We start from the raw sequence: 17,343 nt of genomic DNA, 5'->3' as shown, positions 1-17,343 counted from the left end.
TTTTAATATGCTAATTAGAAGAGAAAAACGAAAAAAAAAAGAAAGAAAATAAAAAAGAAAACCTTAATATTATATATAAAATTTCCTTTGTTTTAATAGCTAATTAGAAGAAAAAAAATGAAAAACAAACAGAAATAATAAAAAATATAAAATCATTTTAAATTGCAAAGCAGAATTTGGTACTATCTTATATGAAATAATTTTAAGATAATAAAGTATTAAAGTTGGAGCTAAAGTGGAGCTTGACGGATATTTTAATTAGAAAATTCTAAACTGAATTATTTTTTGAATAGAAAAATCAAAACTGAATTATTTTTTGAAAGACAAATTCTCGACTCGAATTATTCTTTTTTTTCTTTTCAATTCAATTTTGATTTTATATAAAATTTTAACAGAAGATTTTTGTTTAAAAGAGTAAATTAAAATTATTCAAAGTTCAGGAGCATTTTTAAAAAGTACATAATAAAGGGCAAAACGAGACTTTTTTTTTCTTATTTTCTTAAATATTTTGCACCGCTGAATATTCGGGCGCCACCGCACATATTCGTCGGCTGCTCATCGGAGCTCTCCTCCTCCGCAACCCTAACCCTAACCCTAATCCTCCTCCTCATCTTTATCGTTCGCCGGCGCCTTCGTGCTACTACTGATGGAGTCCTCCTCCTCTTCTGATAGCGATCGCGACGAGGGCTTTGAGGCGGATATGGAGGCCCTGCGGAGGGCTTGCTTGCGTAACGGTGCCAACGCCGCCGACGCCGCCGACGTAGACTCTGACTCTGATGCCTACTCCGACCCTGAGAGCAGCGGGAGTGATGACATAGGCCTCCTCTGTCGCCTAAAGGAGCGCTTCTCTTCTCCGCTCCCCTCTACGCATCTACCGCCCTTCGTCAAGCCTTTGAACATTCTTCTGCCAGATGGCTTAGGTGGTGGTGACGATGATAATGATGATGATTTGGAAACCCTTCGTGCTATCCAGAGGAGGTTTGCACAGTATAAGAGCGGTAAAAATCCAAAAAACCATGCTTATTTAGATAAACACAATATGCCTATGGTTCTTTATTTTGAGTTTTTTCAACAGACAATTAATAGAAGTTTTGTTTGGATTTAACTTCAAGTATAATGCATCTGGTTTATCAAGGAGAACAAAGTTCGAATCACTGTTTGACGAATAGAATTCTAATTCATCTAAAAGAGAATGAATTTAAAATCAATCCCCCTTGTTAGTTCTATTCTTTCTGTCTGTTGGGAAAAAATGAACATTCATTTTTCTGTGGGAATCCACAATGAAATACTTACAACCCTAGGCATAGGACAACATGGACGATGGTACAGAAGATAAAGAGAGAAACTTTGTTATGGAGTTTAGAGAGATAGAGATGGATACATGAGAACTTGTATTATTGCTTATTTATCCTCTCTTACATGGTATGTATTTTTTTATTAAAAAATACAATTTGTTCATAGTAAAAGTTAATATAAATATATCATGGTTGTCAAAATGAGCTGATATCAGTACAGCCTATCTTGAGTTGGATAGGTATAAGGAAAGTTTGATCCAATTTTTCCTGAGAAATGGATCATCTGATCTCACATCAATCAGTAGAGAAGTTTTTTAAAAAAAAAAAAACAAAGATCTGAATTAATTTTCTAAAAAAGAGTTAGACTTCACTTAAAAATAGATTTATTTGGTTCAAAGCTCAATGAAAAGACCATTTGTTGAAATTGTCAAAAAATCTAGTCAACTCTTTCCCAATCTTCACTTGAATAATGGCTGTGGGATATTAGAGAAAGAGCTAATCCTAGTTTCTCTTTTGAATTCTACCTTAAATCCCTCATCCCCTATGATTTATAGGAGATTAATAGAATAAGCTTATTGTTACAAGAGATGCAACTACTGCAAGTTGCCCTTGTGCATTCTACCTTAAAACCCTCATCCTTTAAGATTTTCTGGATATCGACAGGGTAAGCTTATTGAGAGAGAATATCATCTCTTTCTTGATCATTATTTCTCAATTAGACTCAATAATATGGAATATTATTGTAACTAGTGTATGAATACCTAATAATATTTATTTTTATATTGTTAATTTCAATACTATGCATTGATATATTTCTTAATACTTGATTCTATCTTAATATAATAGGATTTATTATTGACCAGTAAAATTTTTAAAGATATATAGTTGATTTAATAATATAACATTATTTAATATTTCTAGGATCTTGTTTTTCCATATAATAATATTCTGATATTATTAACAATAATATGAAATACTGATATTATGTCTAATCTAATCACTTAATAGTTAATCCTACTATTTATTGTTTATATAGTGCTATTAATAATGTTATTTTATGAGACATAATATATATCCTCATTACAATTGGGTATTGTTTGCCATCTACAATATTAAATTATTTAATTTTCATTCTTTACTTGCCTAACAATTTCAATCTCATTGATCCTATCGATCCAATATAGTTGACACTTAGATTCTTTGATCGTCCAATCCCAATGTTGATGTTGATTTTGACAACCACGACAACTAAGAAAATTATCATTGTTTCTATTTAATTTTGTTTGTCCTTGTTCATGGTGGAGTTCTTCAAGATGCAAATCCCAACATTCAAGTTTACTGGATAAATCAAAATGACCAAAGACATGTGTTGTTAATCAAGTTGAATGTGTAATTAATCAAGCTGACCAAAATCATGTGCCATTTTATTGTAGTATAGATGATGCATACATTTTAATGTTATAAAGTTGTACAATTCACGCATAGAGTGGGGGTATTGATGTGTAGTGATATATTAAAAGTGCATTTGTTTATATTATCTATAGGTTTGATCGTCCCATACTTTGATCCCTTTATTGCTACCCAAATGATCAATAAACTGAAATATTCTAATCTAATTTCATTGGTCTTGGCATGATGCATGTGGAACCCTATTGGATTTTAAATTCTACATAGTGACTTATAGTGATTAGTAGCCATTACAGTATTATGGTGACACAATATCTTTGTTAGATTGTTTGCTTAATAATTTCTTCCCACCTTACTTATGGTAGTTTTTTTAGTTTGATAAATACAAAAGCTTCTTCTGTGCTTTTTGTTAATTTTTCTGATAATCTTCTTTGTTTAAAGTCTTTTTGGTCTTTGTTATGACATTGTTGGAGGTTTTTAAATGTTTCATACTGTGGTATTGAGAAGATTTATTTGTTAAATAATTTGTTTCAGATTCTTTAGAAGGAAAGCCTGAGAAATGTCTCGAAGAAGTTGAAAGTATTTCCACTGATGTTATTTCTGGACCAGAAACTCCAAATAGGTCTATGGAGTTCTTTAAAGAACATGGGCACAATGATACTCAATTGAAACCTGTAAATTATGAAGCATGCAATTCGAATGTTAGGAGTTTTGGGCCCTCAATGTTCCCCCAATCTGTTCAAAATTTTGTTGTTGCTCTCAAGAGGAACAGATTGTATCAAAAGTTTATTAGGAGGAAGCTGATAGAAATTGAAGCAAATATTGAAAAAAATAAGGAACTGAAAAAACGAGTTAAATGTCTTATGGACTTTCAGACTGCATGCAAAAGGAAGGTGACGATGACTACATGCCAAAAAAAGGATCCTCGTGTCGTATTAATATCTGCAAAGAAGCCCATGCCTGACAAATCTTCAAAGGTATTTTTCTGTGATATTAATTATCTCATAATTATGCAAACCTTGTTTGGATTAATCTTATTCTCTTAGCTGAAAACACATGAAACTAGTTTAGTGGCTTATCTCATAATCTTGACTTTTCCTTGGTTTCTTTTACCAAAAACTAAATAAAACAACTTCAATGATTTTGATTTTTGTGTCGGTACTCTCATATACTAGTTTGAAAGGGAGCCTTGGCGCAATGATAAAGTTGTTGTCATGTGACCAAAAGGTCAAGGGTTCGAATCCTGGAAACAGTTTCTTGTAAAAAGTAGGGTAAGACTGCGTACAATGGATCCTTCCCCGGGACCCTGCATAGCGGGAGCTTCGTGCACCGGGCTGTCTTTTTTTTTACTCTTATATACTAGTTTCTGGTCGTATTAGTTTTGCACATGAAATTCTTTTGTGCAATCTTCATGGATAATGTTGAATAATGTTAGAACTTAGACGCTCCTGGAATACTAGAATCATCTCCAATTCTATTATCTCTCTGCTCATTTTTTCTCTCTTTCTCCCAACTCTTTTCTTTCTCTCTCTCAATCTCAAGTTCTCAAGACTTCATCTAATTATTGATTGTCAAAATGATTCTTTGTAAAATTGATTAGCATCTAATTAATAATTTCGATGGGATTAATATTTTTATTATTATTAGATGATATTCCATACACGTATGAATGAACAACAATTGATTGTTGGTAATAATTAATACACGTACCTAATTTATCTATCGCCCATGCAACTTGCAATCTTCTTAATTACCAGTATTATATCTATACATAAACTTACGCATGAGCTAAAATGTTAAATAATTCATAGATCTTAATTATTAAATAATTAATAATTCTCAAATTATTCGTTTTCAATTATTTCAAACATGCACAACTAATTTAGTGGATGTGCCATCACTGACAGCATCTCTTTTTTTTAAATTTTTTTAAAAATGGTCCAAACGGTTTTATTTTTTTTTATCAACCTTCAAAATAAATCAAAAAGCTCTGACAATGGATAATTCATATTTTTAAATCAACTATTTATTAAAAAAATTATTTATTTTATAAAAATTAAAATTCCACCCTTAAATACTTACAAAATAGAGAAAACGTCATGAGACGGTATCATTTCCACGGGTAATGCACTATTCATTTTAGTTCAGTGGAGTTTGGGGGCAAATGATTAAAATCAAAATCACTACATTATCACTTTACGCTAATAGAATTATTGGATTTAGCAATTTTAATTGCTCGATTACTACGACAAAACTGGCATATGATTATTTTAACAAACAATTAAAACAGTACCATTTTTTATTTATATTATTAAAAACCGCTTTCTTTTTAAATATTAATAAATATCTCATTTAAAATTTTCTATCCAAATATTTTTGTGTGATCTATCCGGAGCTACTTTGACTTAAAATAATTCACCTTTATTTTTTTAATATGCTAATTAGAAGAGAAAAACGAAAAAAAAAAGAAAGAAAATAAAAAAGAAAACCTTAATATTATATATAAAATTTCCTTTGTTTTAATAGCTAATTAGAAGAAAAAAAATGAAAAACAAACAGAAATAATAAAAAATATAAAATCATTTTAAATTGCAAAGCAGAATTTGGTACTATCTTATATGAAATAATTTTAAGATAATAAAGTATTAAAGTTGGAGCTTAAGTGGAGCTTGACGGATATTTTAATTAGAAAAATCAAAACTGAATTATTTTTTGAATAGAAAAATCAAAACTGAATTATTTTTTGAAGACAAATTCTCGGCTCGAATTATTATTTTTTTCTTTTCAATTCAATTTTGATTTTATATAAAATTTTAGCAGAAGATTTTTGTTTAAAAGAGTAAAGTAAAATTATTCAAAGTTCAGGAGCATTTTTAAAAAGTACATAATAAAGGGCAAAACGAGACTCTTTTTTTTTTTCTTATTTTCTTAAATATTTTGCACCGCTGAATATTCGGGCGCCACCGCACATATTCGTCGGCTGCTCATCGGAGCTCTCCTCCTCCGCAACCCTAACCCTAATCCTCCTCCTCATCTTTATCGTTCGCCGGCGCCTTCGTGCTACTACTGATGGAGTCCTCCTCTTCTGATAGCGATCGCGACGAGGGCTTTGAGGCGGATATGGAGGCCCTGCGGAGGGCTTGCTTGCGTAACGGTGCCAACGCCGCCGACGCCGCCGACGTCGGCTCTGACTCTGATGCCTACTCCGACCCTGAGAGCAGCGGGAGTGATGACATAGGCCTCCTCTGTCGCCTAAAGGAGCGCTTCTCTTCTCCGCTCCCCTCTACGCATCTACCGCCCTTCATCAAGCCTTTGAACATTCTTCTGCCAGATGGCTTAGGTGGTGGTGACGATGATAATGATGATGATTTGGAAACCCTTCGTGCTATCCAGAGGAGGTTTGCACAGTATAAGAGCGGTAAAAATCCAAAAAACCATGCTTATTTAGATAAACACAATATGCCTATGGTTCTTTATTTTGAGTTTTTTCAACAGACAATTAATATAAGTTTTGTTTGGATTTAACTTCAAATATAATCCATCTGGTTTATCAAGGAGAACAAAGTTCGAATCACTGCTTGATGAATAGAATTCTAATTCATCTAAAAGAGAATGAATTTAAAATCAATCCCCCTTGTTAGTTCTATTCTTTCTGTCTGTCGGGAAAAAATGAACATTCATTTTTCTGTAGGAATCCACAATGAAATACTTGCAACCCTAGGCATTGGACAACATGGACGATGGTACAGAAGATAAAGAGAGAAACTTTGTTATGGAGTTTAGAGAGATAGAGATGGATACGTGAGAACTTGTATTATTACTTATTTATCCTCTCTTACATGGTATGTATTTTTTTATTAAAAAATACAATTTGTTCATAGTAAAAGTTAATATAAATATATCATGGTTGTCAAAATGAGCTGATATCAGTACAGCCTATCTTGAGTTGGATAGGTATAAGGAAAGTTTGATCCAATTTTTCCTGAGAAATGGATCATCTGATCTCACATCAATCAGTAGAGAAGTTTTTTAAAAAAAAAAAAACAAAGATCTGAATTAATTTTCTAAAAAAGAGTTAGACTTCACTTAAAAATAGATTTATTTGGTTCAAAGCTCAATGAAAAGACCATTTGTTGAAATTGTCAAAAAATCTAGTCAACTCTTTCCCAATCTTCACTTGAATAATGGCTGTGGGATATTAGAGAAAGAGCTAATCCTAGTTTCTCTTTTGAATTCTACCTTAAATCCCTCATCCCCTATGATTTATAGGAGATTAATAGAATAAGCTTATTGTTACAAGAGATGCAACTACTGCAAGTTGCCCTTGTGCATTCTACCTTAAAACCCTCATCCTTTAAGATTTTCTGGATATCGACAGGGTAAGCTTATTGAGAGAGAATATCATCTCTTTCTTGATCATTATTTCTCAATTAGACTCAATAATATGGGATATTATTGTAACTAGTGTATGAATGCCTAATAATATTTATTTTTATATTGTTAATTTCAATACTATGCATTGATATATTTCTTAATACTTGATTCTATCTTAATATAATAGGATTTATTATTGACCAGTAAAATTTTTAAAGATATATAGTTGATTTAATAATATAACATTATTTAATATTTCTAGGATCTTGTTTTTCCATATAATAATATTCTGATATTATTAACAATAATATGAAATACTGATATTATGTCTAATCTAATCACTTAATAGTTAATCCTACTATTTATTGTTTATATAGTGCTATTAATAATGTTATTTTATGAGACATAATATATATCCTCATTACAATTGGGTATTGTTTGCCATCTACAATATTAAATTATTTAATTTTCATTCTTTACTTGCCTAACAATTTCAATCTCATTGATCCTATCGATCCAATATAGTTGACACTTAGATTCTTTGATCGTCCAATCCCAATGTTGATGTTGATTTTGACAACCACGACAACTAAGGAAATTATCATTGTTTCTATTTAATTTTGTTTGTCCTTGTTCGTGGTGGAGTTCTTCAAGATGCAAATCCCAACATTCAAGTTTACTGGATAAATCAAAATGACCAAAGACATGTGTTGTTAATCAAGTTGAATGTGTAATTAATCAAGCTGACCAAAATCATGTGCCATTTTATTGTAGTATAGATGATGCATACATTTTAATGTTATAAAGTTGTACAATTCACGCATAGAGTGGGGGTATTGATGTGTAGTGATATATTAAAAGTGCATTTGTTTATATTATCTATAGGTTTGATCGTCCCATACTTTGATCCCTTTATTGCTACCCAAATGATCAATAAACTGAAATATTCTAATCTAATATCATTGGTCTTGGCATGATGCATGTGGAACCCTATTGGATTTTAAATTCTACATAGTGACTTATAGTGATTAGTAGCCATTACAGTATTATGGTGACACAATATCTTTGTTAGATTGTTTGCTTAATAATTTCTTCCCACCTTACTTATGGTAGTTTTTTTAGTTTGATAAATACAAAAGCTTCTTCTGTGCTTTTTGTTAATTTTTCTGATAATCTTCTTTGTTTAAAGTCTTTTTGGTCTTTGTTATGACATTGTTGGAGGTTTTTAAATGTTTCATACTGTGGTATTGAGAAGATTTATTTGTTAAATAATTTGTTTCAGATTCTTTAGAAGGAAAGCCTGAGAAATGTCTCGAAGAAGTTGAAAGTATTTCCACTGATGTTATTTCTGGACCAGAAACTCCAAATAGGTCTATGGAGTTCTTTAAAGAACATGGGCACAATGATACTCAATTGAAACCTGTAAATTATGAAGCATGCAATTCGAATGTTAGGAGTTTTGGGCCCTCAATGTTCCCCCAATCTGTTCAAAATTTTGTTGTTGCTCTCAAGAGGAACAGATTGTATCAAAAGTTTATTAGGAGGAAGCTGATAGAAATTGAAGCAAATATTGAAAAAAATAAGGAACTGAAAAAACGAGTTAAATGTCTTATGGACTTTCAGACTACATGCAAAAGGAAGGTGACGATGACTACATGCCAAAAAAAGGATCCTCGTGTCGTATTAATATCTGCAAAGAAGACCATGCCTGACAAATCTTCAAAGGTATTTTTCTGTGATATTAATTATCTCATAATTATGCAAACCTTGTTTGGATTAATCTTATTCTCTTAGCTGAAAACACATGAAACTAGTTTAGTGGCTTATCTCATAATCTTGACTTTTCCTTGGTTTCTTTTACCAAAAACTAAATAAAACAACTTCAATGATTTTGATTTTTGTGTCGGTACTCTCATATACTAGTTTGAAAGGGAGCCTTGGTGCAATGGTAAAGTTGTTGTCATGTGACCAAAAGGTCAAGGGTTCGAATCCTGGAAACAGTTTCTTGTAAAAAGCAGGGTAAGACTGTGTACAATAGATCCTTCTCCGGGACCCGCATGGCGGGAGCTTCGTGCACCGGGCTACCCTTTTTTTTTACTCTCATATACTAGTTTCTAATCGTATTAGTTTTGCACATGAAATTCTTTTGTGCAATCTTCACGGATAATGTTGAATAATGTTAGAACTTAGACGCTCTTGGCTTTGCTGTCTCTGGCTATTGTATCCATAGATTTCATTTGAACTAAATTTTTGTTAGCTTACAATTGCTTGGCTTCTATCAGGCAATGTTGAAGAAAGTTCCTGCTTTATGTTTTGGCCCAGATGAGAACTCTCATGTTTCTACATATAGAATGGTACTTGAAAGATTCCCCGTTTCACTTAATAAACGACCATGGTCAAAGATTGAGAAAGACAATCTTGCAAAAGGAATAAAGCAACAGTATCAAGAGATGCTGCTTTTGAACTCAATGAATATGGAAAGGTATGTTTTTGCTCTATGTTGTATTACTTTTTTTATTTTATGTTCTTATGGACTCTTTCAATTATATGACTGGTCAATGGATTCCTGAATTAGTTAAAAAAAAAACTTTTGTAGCTTGAGATTCATTTATTTGTATCTCACTTGCAGTGACAAAGAGTGCACATCAGATTCAAATCTAATGTCTGCAGTGACACTAAGTCATCTCGAATTCACACCTGAAATGTGTAGGTCATTTATACCAATGGTAAATTGGGATCGTTTAGCTTCCATGTATATCTTGGGGCGTTCAGGTGCAGAATGTGAAGCAAGGTAAATTATTTCCTAAAGTGAGATATTTTGTTTCTTTTCACGTCTCCAAATATTCTAGTATCATCACATCAAACATCACTTTGTAAGTTGATATTACCATTTTGTTATTTTCTGAAACATTATTTACCTGTAACATTTCTGAACTACTTTAGGCAGATAAAAAAAGAGCTATTCATAAGAGATTTTATTCATGGCATTAAGCGTATCACTTGTTAAGTAGACTTATTTGCTAAGTTGTGCTGTTTTGTTTTGGACTACTTTGCATGATATTAATTTTTTAAACTATTGCAAAAGTTCACTATTATTACTTTTAGTTAAATCACTTTTAGCAGAATGCCCAATTTATATTTCAACTTGATTTTTGTATCTGTCTAGACAAGGTGAAAAAGGTTGTCACAATCACAGTCTTGCTATGGCGTTGGTTTTATCAGTTGTTGTTGAAATTTGATGTGAATTGATATAATTCCAATGAACACTAGATAACTTGCTTATGAAGACTTTTGCTCAAGGCATGGCACATCTTGCCTTGCCATTTTTAACTGTGAATTTAATCTTTCTCATCCAAATTTTCCTTTCTTCAGGTGGTTGAACTGTGAGGATTCTATGATCAATCATGAACCTTGGACAGCAGAGGAGGATAAGAAGCTTCTATTTATTTTACAAGAAAGGGGCATTTACAATTGGATAGAAATTTCAATCACATTGGGTACACATCGAACACCATTCCAATGCTTAGTACGTTACCAACGGAGTCTTAATCCTCATATTCTTAACAAGGACTGGACAGAGGAAGAAGATGCACAGCTTCGTGCAGCTGTAGAGAACTATGGCGAAAATAACTGGCAGATCGTAGCTTCTTGCTTAGAAGGACGTTTGGGTAATCAATGTTCTAATCGGTAAGCTTAACCTTTAACATGGACTTCTTAATTTTCTTTGAATTTGTTTCTTAAATTTACCTTGCAACTGATCTTACCATCTTACAAATTTGCTTTCAATATTATTTATCCTGCACTATAATTTGGTTGTCATGCCTTTTTTGCAATTCCACATGCTAATCTTCCCTTTCACTTAGTCCCTCATTTAGGTCTAGTTTACTAAGGAATAAAGAAAGTAGGAGAGATGGTTGACGAGCTAGAGATAGAACATCTAAATGCCAGTAACTTCTTGGCAATGCAACTTTGTTAGAGATGATTATATATTTATTGATTAAATTCCAAACAGTGTTTATTCCTGATTATTGTTGTAGTCATGTTTGTATTCATCTGGTAATATCCATGATATAATTATTACAGGTGGTCCAGAACCGTTAACCCTGCAAGGAAGAAAGTAGGCAGGTGGTCAGTCGATGAGGATAAACTGCTAAAAGTAGCAGTGAAGCTATTTGGGGCAAAAAATTGGGTTAAGATAGCTCAGTTTATACCAGGTCGGACCCAGATACAATGTCGAGAAAGGTATTACTGTGGTGATCTTTTCTTGCTCATGTCTTATATAGTGTATCTCATTTGGTGTTGCTCTACTCTTGTGGCAGGTGGCTTAACTGTTTGGATCCATCCTTGAATTTACAACCTTGGACTGCAGAAGAGGATATCAAGCTCTTAGATGCTGTTGCAATTCATGGAAATTGTTGGTCCAAAATTGCTACTTGCATTCCTCCACGCACTGACAACCAATGCAGAAGGTATGATCATCATACATGTTATAGTTGCCCTTCAGAAACTCTGCTGTTTATGTAGTTTTTATGTTCTGACTTGGGACTTCTTGTAGTCTGGATTACCTAATTTTAATCCTTTATTTACATATAATACTTCAAACTCTCACTGCAGGAGATGGAAGATTCTTTGCCCTGAAGAATTGCTCATGCTTCAATCTGCAACGCAGATAAAGAAGAGTGCGCTTATTTCTAATTTTGTAAGCCGAGAAAGAGAGCGACCAGCAATTGGTACTAAGGACTTTACGTCTGTTCTTGGTTCTACTATGGTTCAGAAAATTGCCGGTCCAAAAGTAAGGAAGAGAAAGCTAAGGTACTTCCACAAAGTGTACCTCAGTTATCTTTGAATTGGCTCACGCTTCTGCTCTTTAATCATGTATTTAAACAACTCTTATGGTATTGTATGCATACCATAAGGTTATGAAGTTCTATTTTAATATATATATATATATTTTTTTGTGGCAAATTTGACAGGGACGATCAACCTAAGAAGTTGACAACTAGGACCAGAAAAGTCAAAGGAAACTCAGAAAAGGTTAATTTCATAAACAGGTATGGTGATGACCTAGTTCCAGTTGACTTGGTCCTTGAACTATATTTAGAACCTAATTGTGCTAGAATCCTAGTGGTTAACTGGCCAAGCAATCCAAGAATCAGGTATTGTAAGTTAATGTTTTGAAAACTGGGCAGAAGATCAATTTGCTAATGCTAGGGGATCAATGGATTCAAAGTTTAAAATCTCGACCCGTGCCAAGGTTTCAGTTCGGACCGGAATGGTACGGTTTTGGTATCGTGCTATGCCGATATAGTTTCGATATTTTTTAAATATAAATATATATTAATCTTTGATTATTAAAGATGTTTTATATTTTGAGATGTTGAATTTATATTTTAATTTTTTCTCATACGATAATGCCTATTAAATCTTTATAAAAAATATTTTAAAAAATAAGTAACTCTTAAAATTCAAAATTAAATTTTAAATTATAAAAATAATTATAAATTATTTGACAATGTTAAATTATTTTTTAATGTATTTGTAAATTTTTAATTTTAAAAAATTTATTAGAAATGTTTAAGAATTATTATTTTTAAAATTTTTAGATTATTTTAAATTAATGTTTAATTTTAAAATTATTTTAAAATTTTAAATTATTTTATAAATATTTATTAAAATTTTAAATTATTTTATAAAATATTTATTAAAGTTTTAAATTATTTAAAAATTTTGAAATAATTTTTAATATTTTATAATTATTATTAATAATGGTTTATGGTTTATTTATAAAAAATAGATATTTAAAAAATAAAAAATAAACTAAATAAAAAAATAAAAAAATCATGGGTGTGGTGACCCGTGCCTGTGGAGGCCATCACTACATCACAATTTGGCCTGTCCTGCACCGCCGCGAGCGTTATGAAGGCCCTCTGGCGCGGTCGCGGGCGTCGCAACGCCTTCGGGGGACTGATGCCGGATTCGTGTCAGTGTCGGTCGATGGGCTGAATGAAATGTTTCGCTTGTTTCGATCGGCTTGACATTGGATCTCAATCCATTGAACTAGTTGGTCAATCTGTTAATAAATATTTCTATAATTACTAAATATCACATAAAAATAATAAGATAAACAAATAAACTTATATAGTAGTAAAATATATCTATCAATTTAAAAGAAATTTATAAGAAATCACTGCACATTAATTAAAAATATTAATATAAAAAGAAGCTTGAAAAAGCAACATAAAGATATATATTTTGATATTTGAAATTATCAAATTTTATTTAAAAATCATATTAAAATAATCTATAAATAATATACTATATCAAATTTTTTAATATAAACTTAAATAGGTAAAATATATTTATGCCAAGATTATTATTATTTATTTTCATGCAAATCTTAAAATCTCAAAAGCTAAATAATATTTAACTCAAAAAAGGAACCATAAAAGAATTGACTCTGTGATCACTTATTAGCCCATGGAACCCTCTATTCATCAGATCAATGATTCAAATTGCTGTTTATCTTTACCAGCTCCCAATTTAAAAGGCGATTTTTAACATTTGAACCTGGAATTTATCATTGCCTGTGTTTGCCTATAAACGGGACTTGAGTGACAAGTGGTTTCCTGTTGAACCAGTTAAACTAACCAGTCTGGTTTTAAAAACACTGATGTTAATTACTGTAATGTGGCCTTGCTCTTCAGTAATTTTTTTGTTTGCTAAATGCCCTAGGGATAATATACCAAGAAAGTCCAGATCTAAATCCATAAGGCACTGTAAAGATAATGCAACTGAAGATTGTATGAGAAATACAACAGCCAATATACTGCCAGAGAATGCAGAAACTGTAATTGTTGTAAGCTTGACTGCTGGGCAAGGTATGTGCCTTGAGAAGACAATGGATAAAAGTTTGAGGTAATGTGATTGGCATACTCAACAATGCTGTACTAGAACAATGATTTTCTTCCTTGAACTTTGAATAACTTCTGAACATTTTATATTTCAGTGAAAATCCAAGGACCTCAAATATCAACTCCAAAGTATCTGCTCTAGCAAATTCAACACCAGATGGCACATCTAATCCTTCAGTTGATGCTGCTCCTGATGAAAATCAAAGTACCTCAATTATCAACTCCAAAGTACCTGCTCTAGCAAATTCAGCAGCAGATAAAAGATTTAATTCTTTAGCCGATGAAGCGGCTAATGATTTGCCTCTTGTTTTATGTTTGAATGCTACTTCTAGTGTGGACACTAAAAGGAAAAGAAAGAAAGCAAGGTTGTCTTAACTTAATTATTGCAGCTTACAATCCCTTAAGATCCTTGTGGCATTCTGCTAAACTTTCTACTTTTACAGTGAAAATCTATATACATCGAGGATCAACTCCAGATCACCTTCTATAGAGAGTTTGACAGATTGCATAGCCAATTCTTCGGTTGATATTAGAAGGAAAATCACTTCCAATGGGAATATTACAAGGAGCTCGAAAGCAAGGTTCTGCTGACCTTTTTCCTACTTTTCAACTTGTCATTTTATAGATCATGCAGAGATAATTTAATTGTGCTGTTGGTATCGGAGCCAATTTAAAGATTGAGGAAATTGAGATCTCTGAACTGATAGACCATTTCTCTGAAGTAGGTTTTGTGCATTTTTTTGATATTTAACTCTTTGTATTGTACAGTACGAATCTACTCCACATATCTCAAGTACAAAAATCTTGTGAGGAAAATGTTGTAGAACTTGGCGTGCCCAATACTTCCGAACTTGTTCCTCCTGATTTGCATTCTTTTGGTGCTAATTCTAATACTTCTATCCCAGAGTGTGTCAGTTGGCCAACCAAGAAAAGGAAAAGGTTAGAATGACTTAATCTTTATTATTTGTTTTACTAGTTGTTCGATTTTATCATGAATAACTAGTTAATTATCCATAAAAGAAATAAATATCAATATTGGTTAACTTCTGTAAGGCTTTAAAAGATCTATGCTTTTGTTTTCTATTGAAATTATTCACTGACTTGAAAAAGAAATGGTAAACCAACTAGAAGTAAGCCACAAGGTGCTCTAGCTCGTGTAAGTGATGACAACAATTTACTGGCGTCTGGGGTTGATACTTCTGTTGTCCGTGACACTGAGAGAGCAATGAGTATGGGCTCAAGGTAGTATATTTCATACAAATACCTAACTACATTTCTATTATTTCAATACAAATATTAATTTTCACTGTGTTTATTTTTGTTAGTTTAAAAGGGCCTGCTGAAGACGGTCAAATGCAGAACTCTCAGTAAGTACTATTCCAATTTTCATTTTCTTAAGATGGCTGATTGATTTGCTGCTCTATTTTATTTTTGCATGGTGCATCAAATATTTTCTCCAGTGAACTTTGCCAGGAAACAAACACACAATCTGAAGAAGCTAACAGACCTACCATATATAATGACAGCAATGACTATTTGTTTCTTTCAACATTTTGTAATATGGAAAAAGGAAAACTGGGTTGTACAATTAAGACAAAGAGCGCACAAACTGCAAATTCAACTATTATACAGTCTACGGATGTTAGTATTGATGGCGTTGGCGATGTATCTCCAGCCATGCTTCATGGGAGTGCCAAAGGAAAACAGTCACGTATACTTACTGAAGAGGAAACAAGGACTAATGCTGATTCATCTAAGCAAGGAGCTCTACCGGATACCAATGTCCAAGATGATGATTGCTATCTTTCCACATTTTATGAGCGAGTGAAAAGACACCATCGTGACAAGTCAAGAAAAATGTAATCTGCCTTAGATCAGTAACACCAAGTATTAGAAGCATCTATTGAATGCAAATACCTAGCTAGCCGGCAATCATCAATTTGTTTCTTTCTAAAACAGTACAATCTGGGAGGAAGTTAACTGAAATCATCAACTGTGTTGATTGGCACTACTTCAAGATCTCGGGTTCAGTAGCAGCAACAGCATGGAAGTAAGATCTTTGTGCCATTGATTCTGGCACTTTTCGAGACAAACTAATGTTGAGTCCTGGCTGCAATGTGCTTCGGAGGCTGCCTAAATCAGTTTAGCAAGTTGCGATCTTTTTCCTGATTTATATGGTAAAAAGGGCAGATTGTTTCCTCTTGTAGAAAATCTTTTTTTTTTCTGGTAATTAAGTATGTATGAATATTATTTTTCCGTTGAACCTTAGTTTCAGTTTCATTTTTTCATATGGATTTTTCTAGCTACCCAGCTTATTTTTCCGTTGGCACTGCAGGCAAGATTGTACGGAAACCATTCCTCGGGGCATTCCAGTCAATTTGTTTCCATACTGGATTTTGATTGATTGAGGTTTGACCAATATAATATTTCATCACTAAGAAATTGTGGTATTATTTTGTTTATTTCATTTGTTCATTTTATTCACTTGCGAATTTACATCGAGCCTCTGTATATTCTAAAGGTCTGAATGATTTTCATATATACGAGGGAGCCAATTTATGGAGCACACGGATTTGAAGTTTTCAAATGGAGTGTAAATGTGCTCGTACTGTTTGGTTGGAGGAATACTTATTTTACCATTTTTTTTTTCTTATTTTTTTATATTTAGTTGTATACACAAATTTGGATTTTTTTTTAATGGAATTCTTTCTTAAAATTGATCGAATAGGACGGATTGATTCCCTGAACTTATAGGTTGATTGGGAACAAGTCAGATAGAAAAGAAGGGTTGAGTTGGAGTGGGATCGAACGAGCAAGGCTGGTCGGATGATCTTGATGCATGGGCAAACTCAATGGGCTGGTGTTGGAGCTGTGGGTTTATATAGTTGGCTCGATTTGACGATGGAGTAAGATGTTTGGATGAACCAATCAAATGGGTCAAGGTGATCATGAGGGCTCATCAACCTAACAAGCGGAGGTTTGAGATGAGAATGCTCGGCTTTCTATCAAGCAAACAGCATGAGTCAAGTAACTAGGTAAATTTTTTGAGCAGGGTATCAAAGTGTCTTGTTATTCATGTGTTGATAAAACCAAGCAAACCGAACGACCCAGGATTACTTCAGTGTTAATGGAGTTAATCCTCCTCTCTCTTACAATTTTATTAAATTAATCAATACATTTTATTCAAATTCTATCTTATTTATATTCCTGCTATTTCATTCACTCTCCATATACACCATCAATCTTGATAATATTTCTGAATCAACAAAAAATATGAATGTGCATGAAGGACACAACTGTTCGCAGATAATTTGTATCGACAATGTTTAAACATCGGAATTCACCAAAGCCCAGCA

General features: G+C 32.6%; 1 protein-coding gene across 8 annotated transcripts; it reads left to right on the top strand.

Annotated features, from left to right (window-relative positions):
- Window positions 1-512: 512 nt before the first annotated feature.
- On the top strand, window positions 513-17,175 carry LOC121969347. Of its 8 annotated transcripts, none has more exons than XM_042519459.1 (20): window positions 513-998; window positions 3,237-3,679; window positions 9,359-9,558; window positions 9,706-9,867; window positions 10,449-10,573; window positions 10,655-10,763; window positions 11,160-11,318; window positions 11,396-11,545; window positions 11,691-11,888; window positions 12,050-12,127; window positions 13,809-13,991; window positions 14,083-14,352; window positions 14,431-14,568; window positions 14,756-14,926; window positions 15,116-15,229; window positions 15,313-15,354; window positions 15,448-15,846; window positions 15,947-16,164; window positions 16,323-16,396; window positions 16,509-17,175. In XM_042519459.1, the coding sequence occupies exons 1-18, from the start codon at window positions 647-649 to the stop codon at window positions 15,969-15,971; spliced, it is 3,318 nt and encodes a 1,105-aa protein (XP_042375393.1). In that variant the 5' UTR covers window positions 513-646; the 3' UTR covers window positions 15,972-16,164; window positions 16,323-16,396; window positions 16,509-17,175. The 8 variants fall into 8 exon arrangements, with proteins under 8 accessions (XP_042375393.1, XP_042375349.1, XP_042375384.1 ...); XM_042519415.1 differs by having other exon boundaries at window positions 10,449-10,763; window positions 16,509-16,602; window positions 16,716-17,175; XM_042519450.1 differs by having other exon boundaries at window positions 10,449-10,763; window positions 15,461-15,846.
- The last annotated feature ends 168 nt before the right edge of the window (window positions 17,176-17,343 follow it).

Source organism: Zingiber officinale, chromosome 1B (genome assembly GCF_018446385.1).
Source record: "Zingiber officinale cultivar Zhangliang chromosome 1B, Zo_v1.1, whole genome shotgun sequence".
NCBI classification, from domain to species: Eukaryota; Viridiplantae; Streptophyta; class Magnoliopsida; order Zingiberales; family Zingiberaceae; genus Zingiber; species Zingiber officinale.
Note: the sequence above shows the minus strand (reverse complement) of the source record. Positions and strands in the feature narration are given on the sequence as shown.

Coding starts and splice junctions, on each gene's coding strand:
- LOC121969347 (XM_042519415.1), top strand. CDS start 647: ATGGAGTCCTCCTCCTCTTCTGATAGCGATCGCGACGAGGGCTTTGAG. Junction 10,764..11,159: donor GGTAATCAATGTTCTAATCG/GTAAGCTTAACC, acceptor TAATTATTACAG/GTGGTCCAGAACCGTTAACC. Junction 14,353..14,430: donor AGGAAAAGAAAGAAAGCAAG/GTTGTCTTAACT, acceptor CTACTTTTACAG/TGAAAATCTATATACATCGA.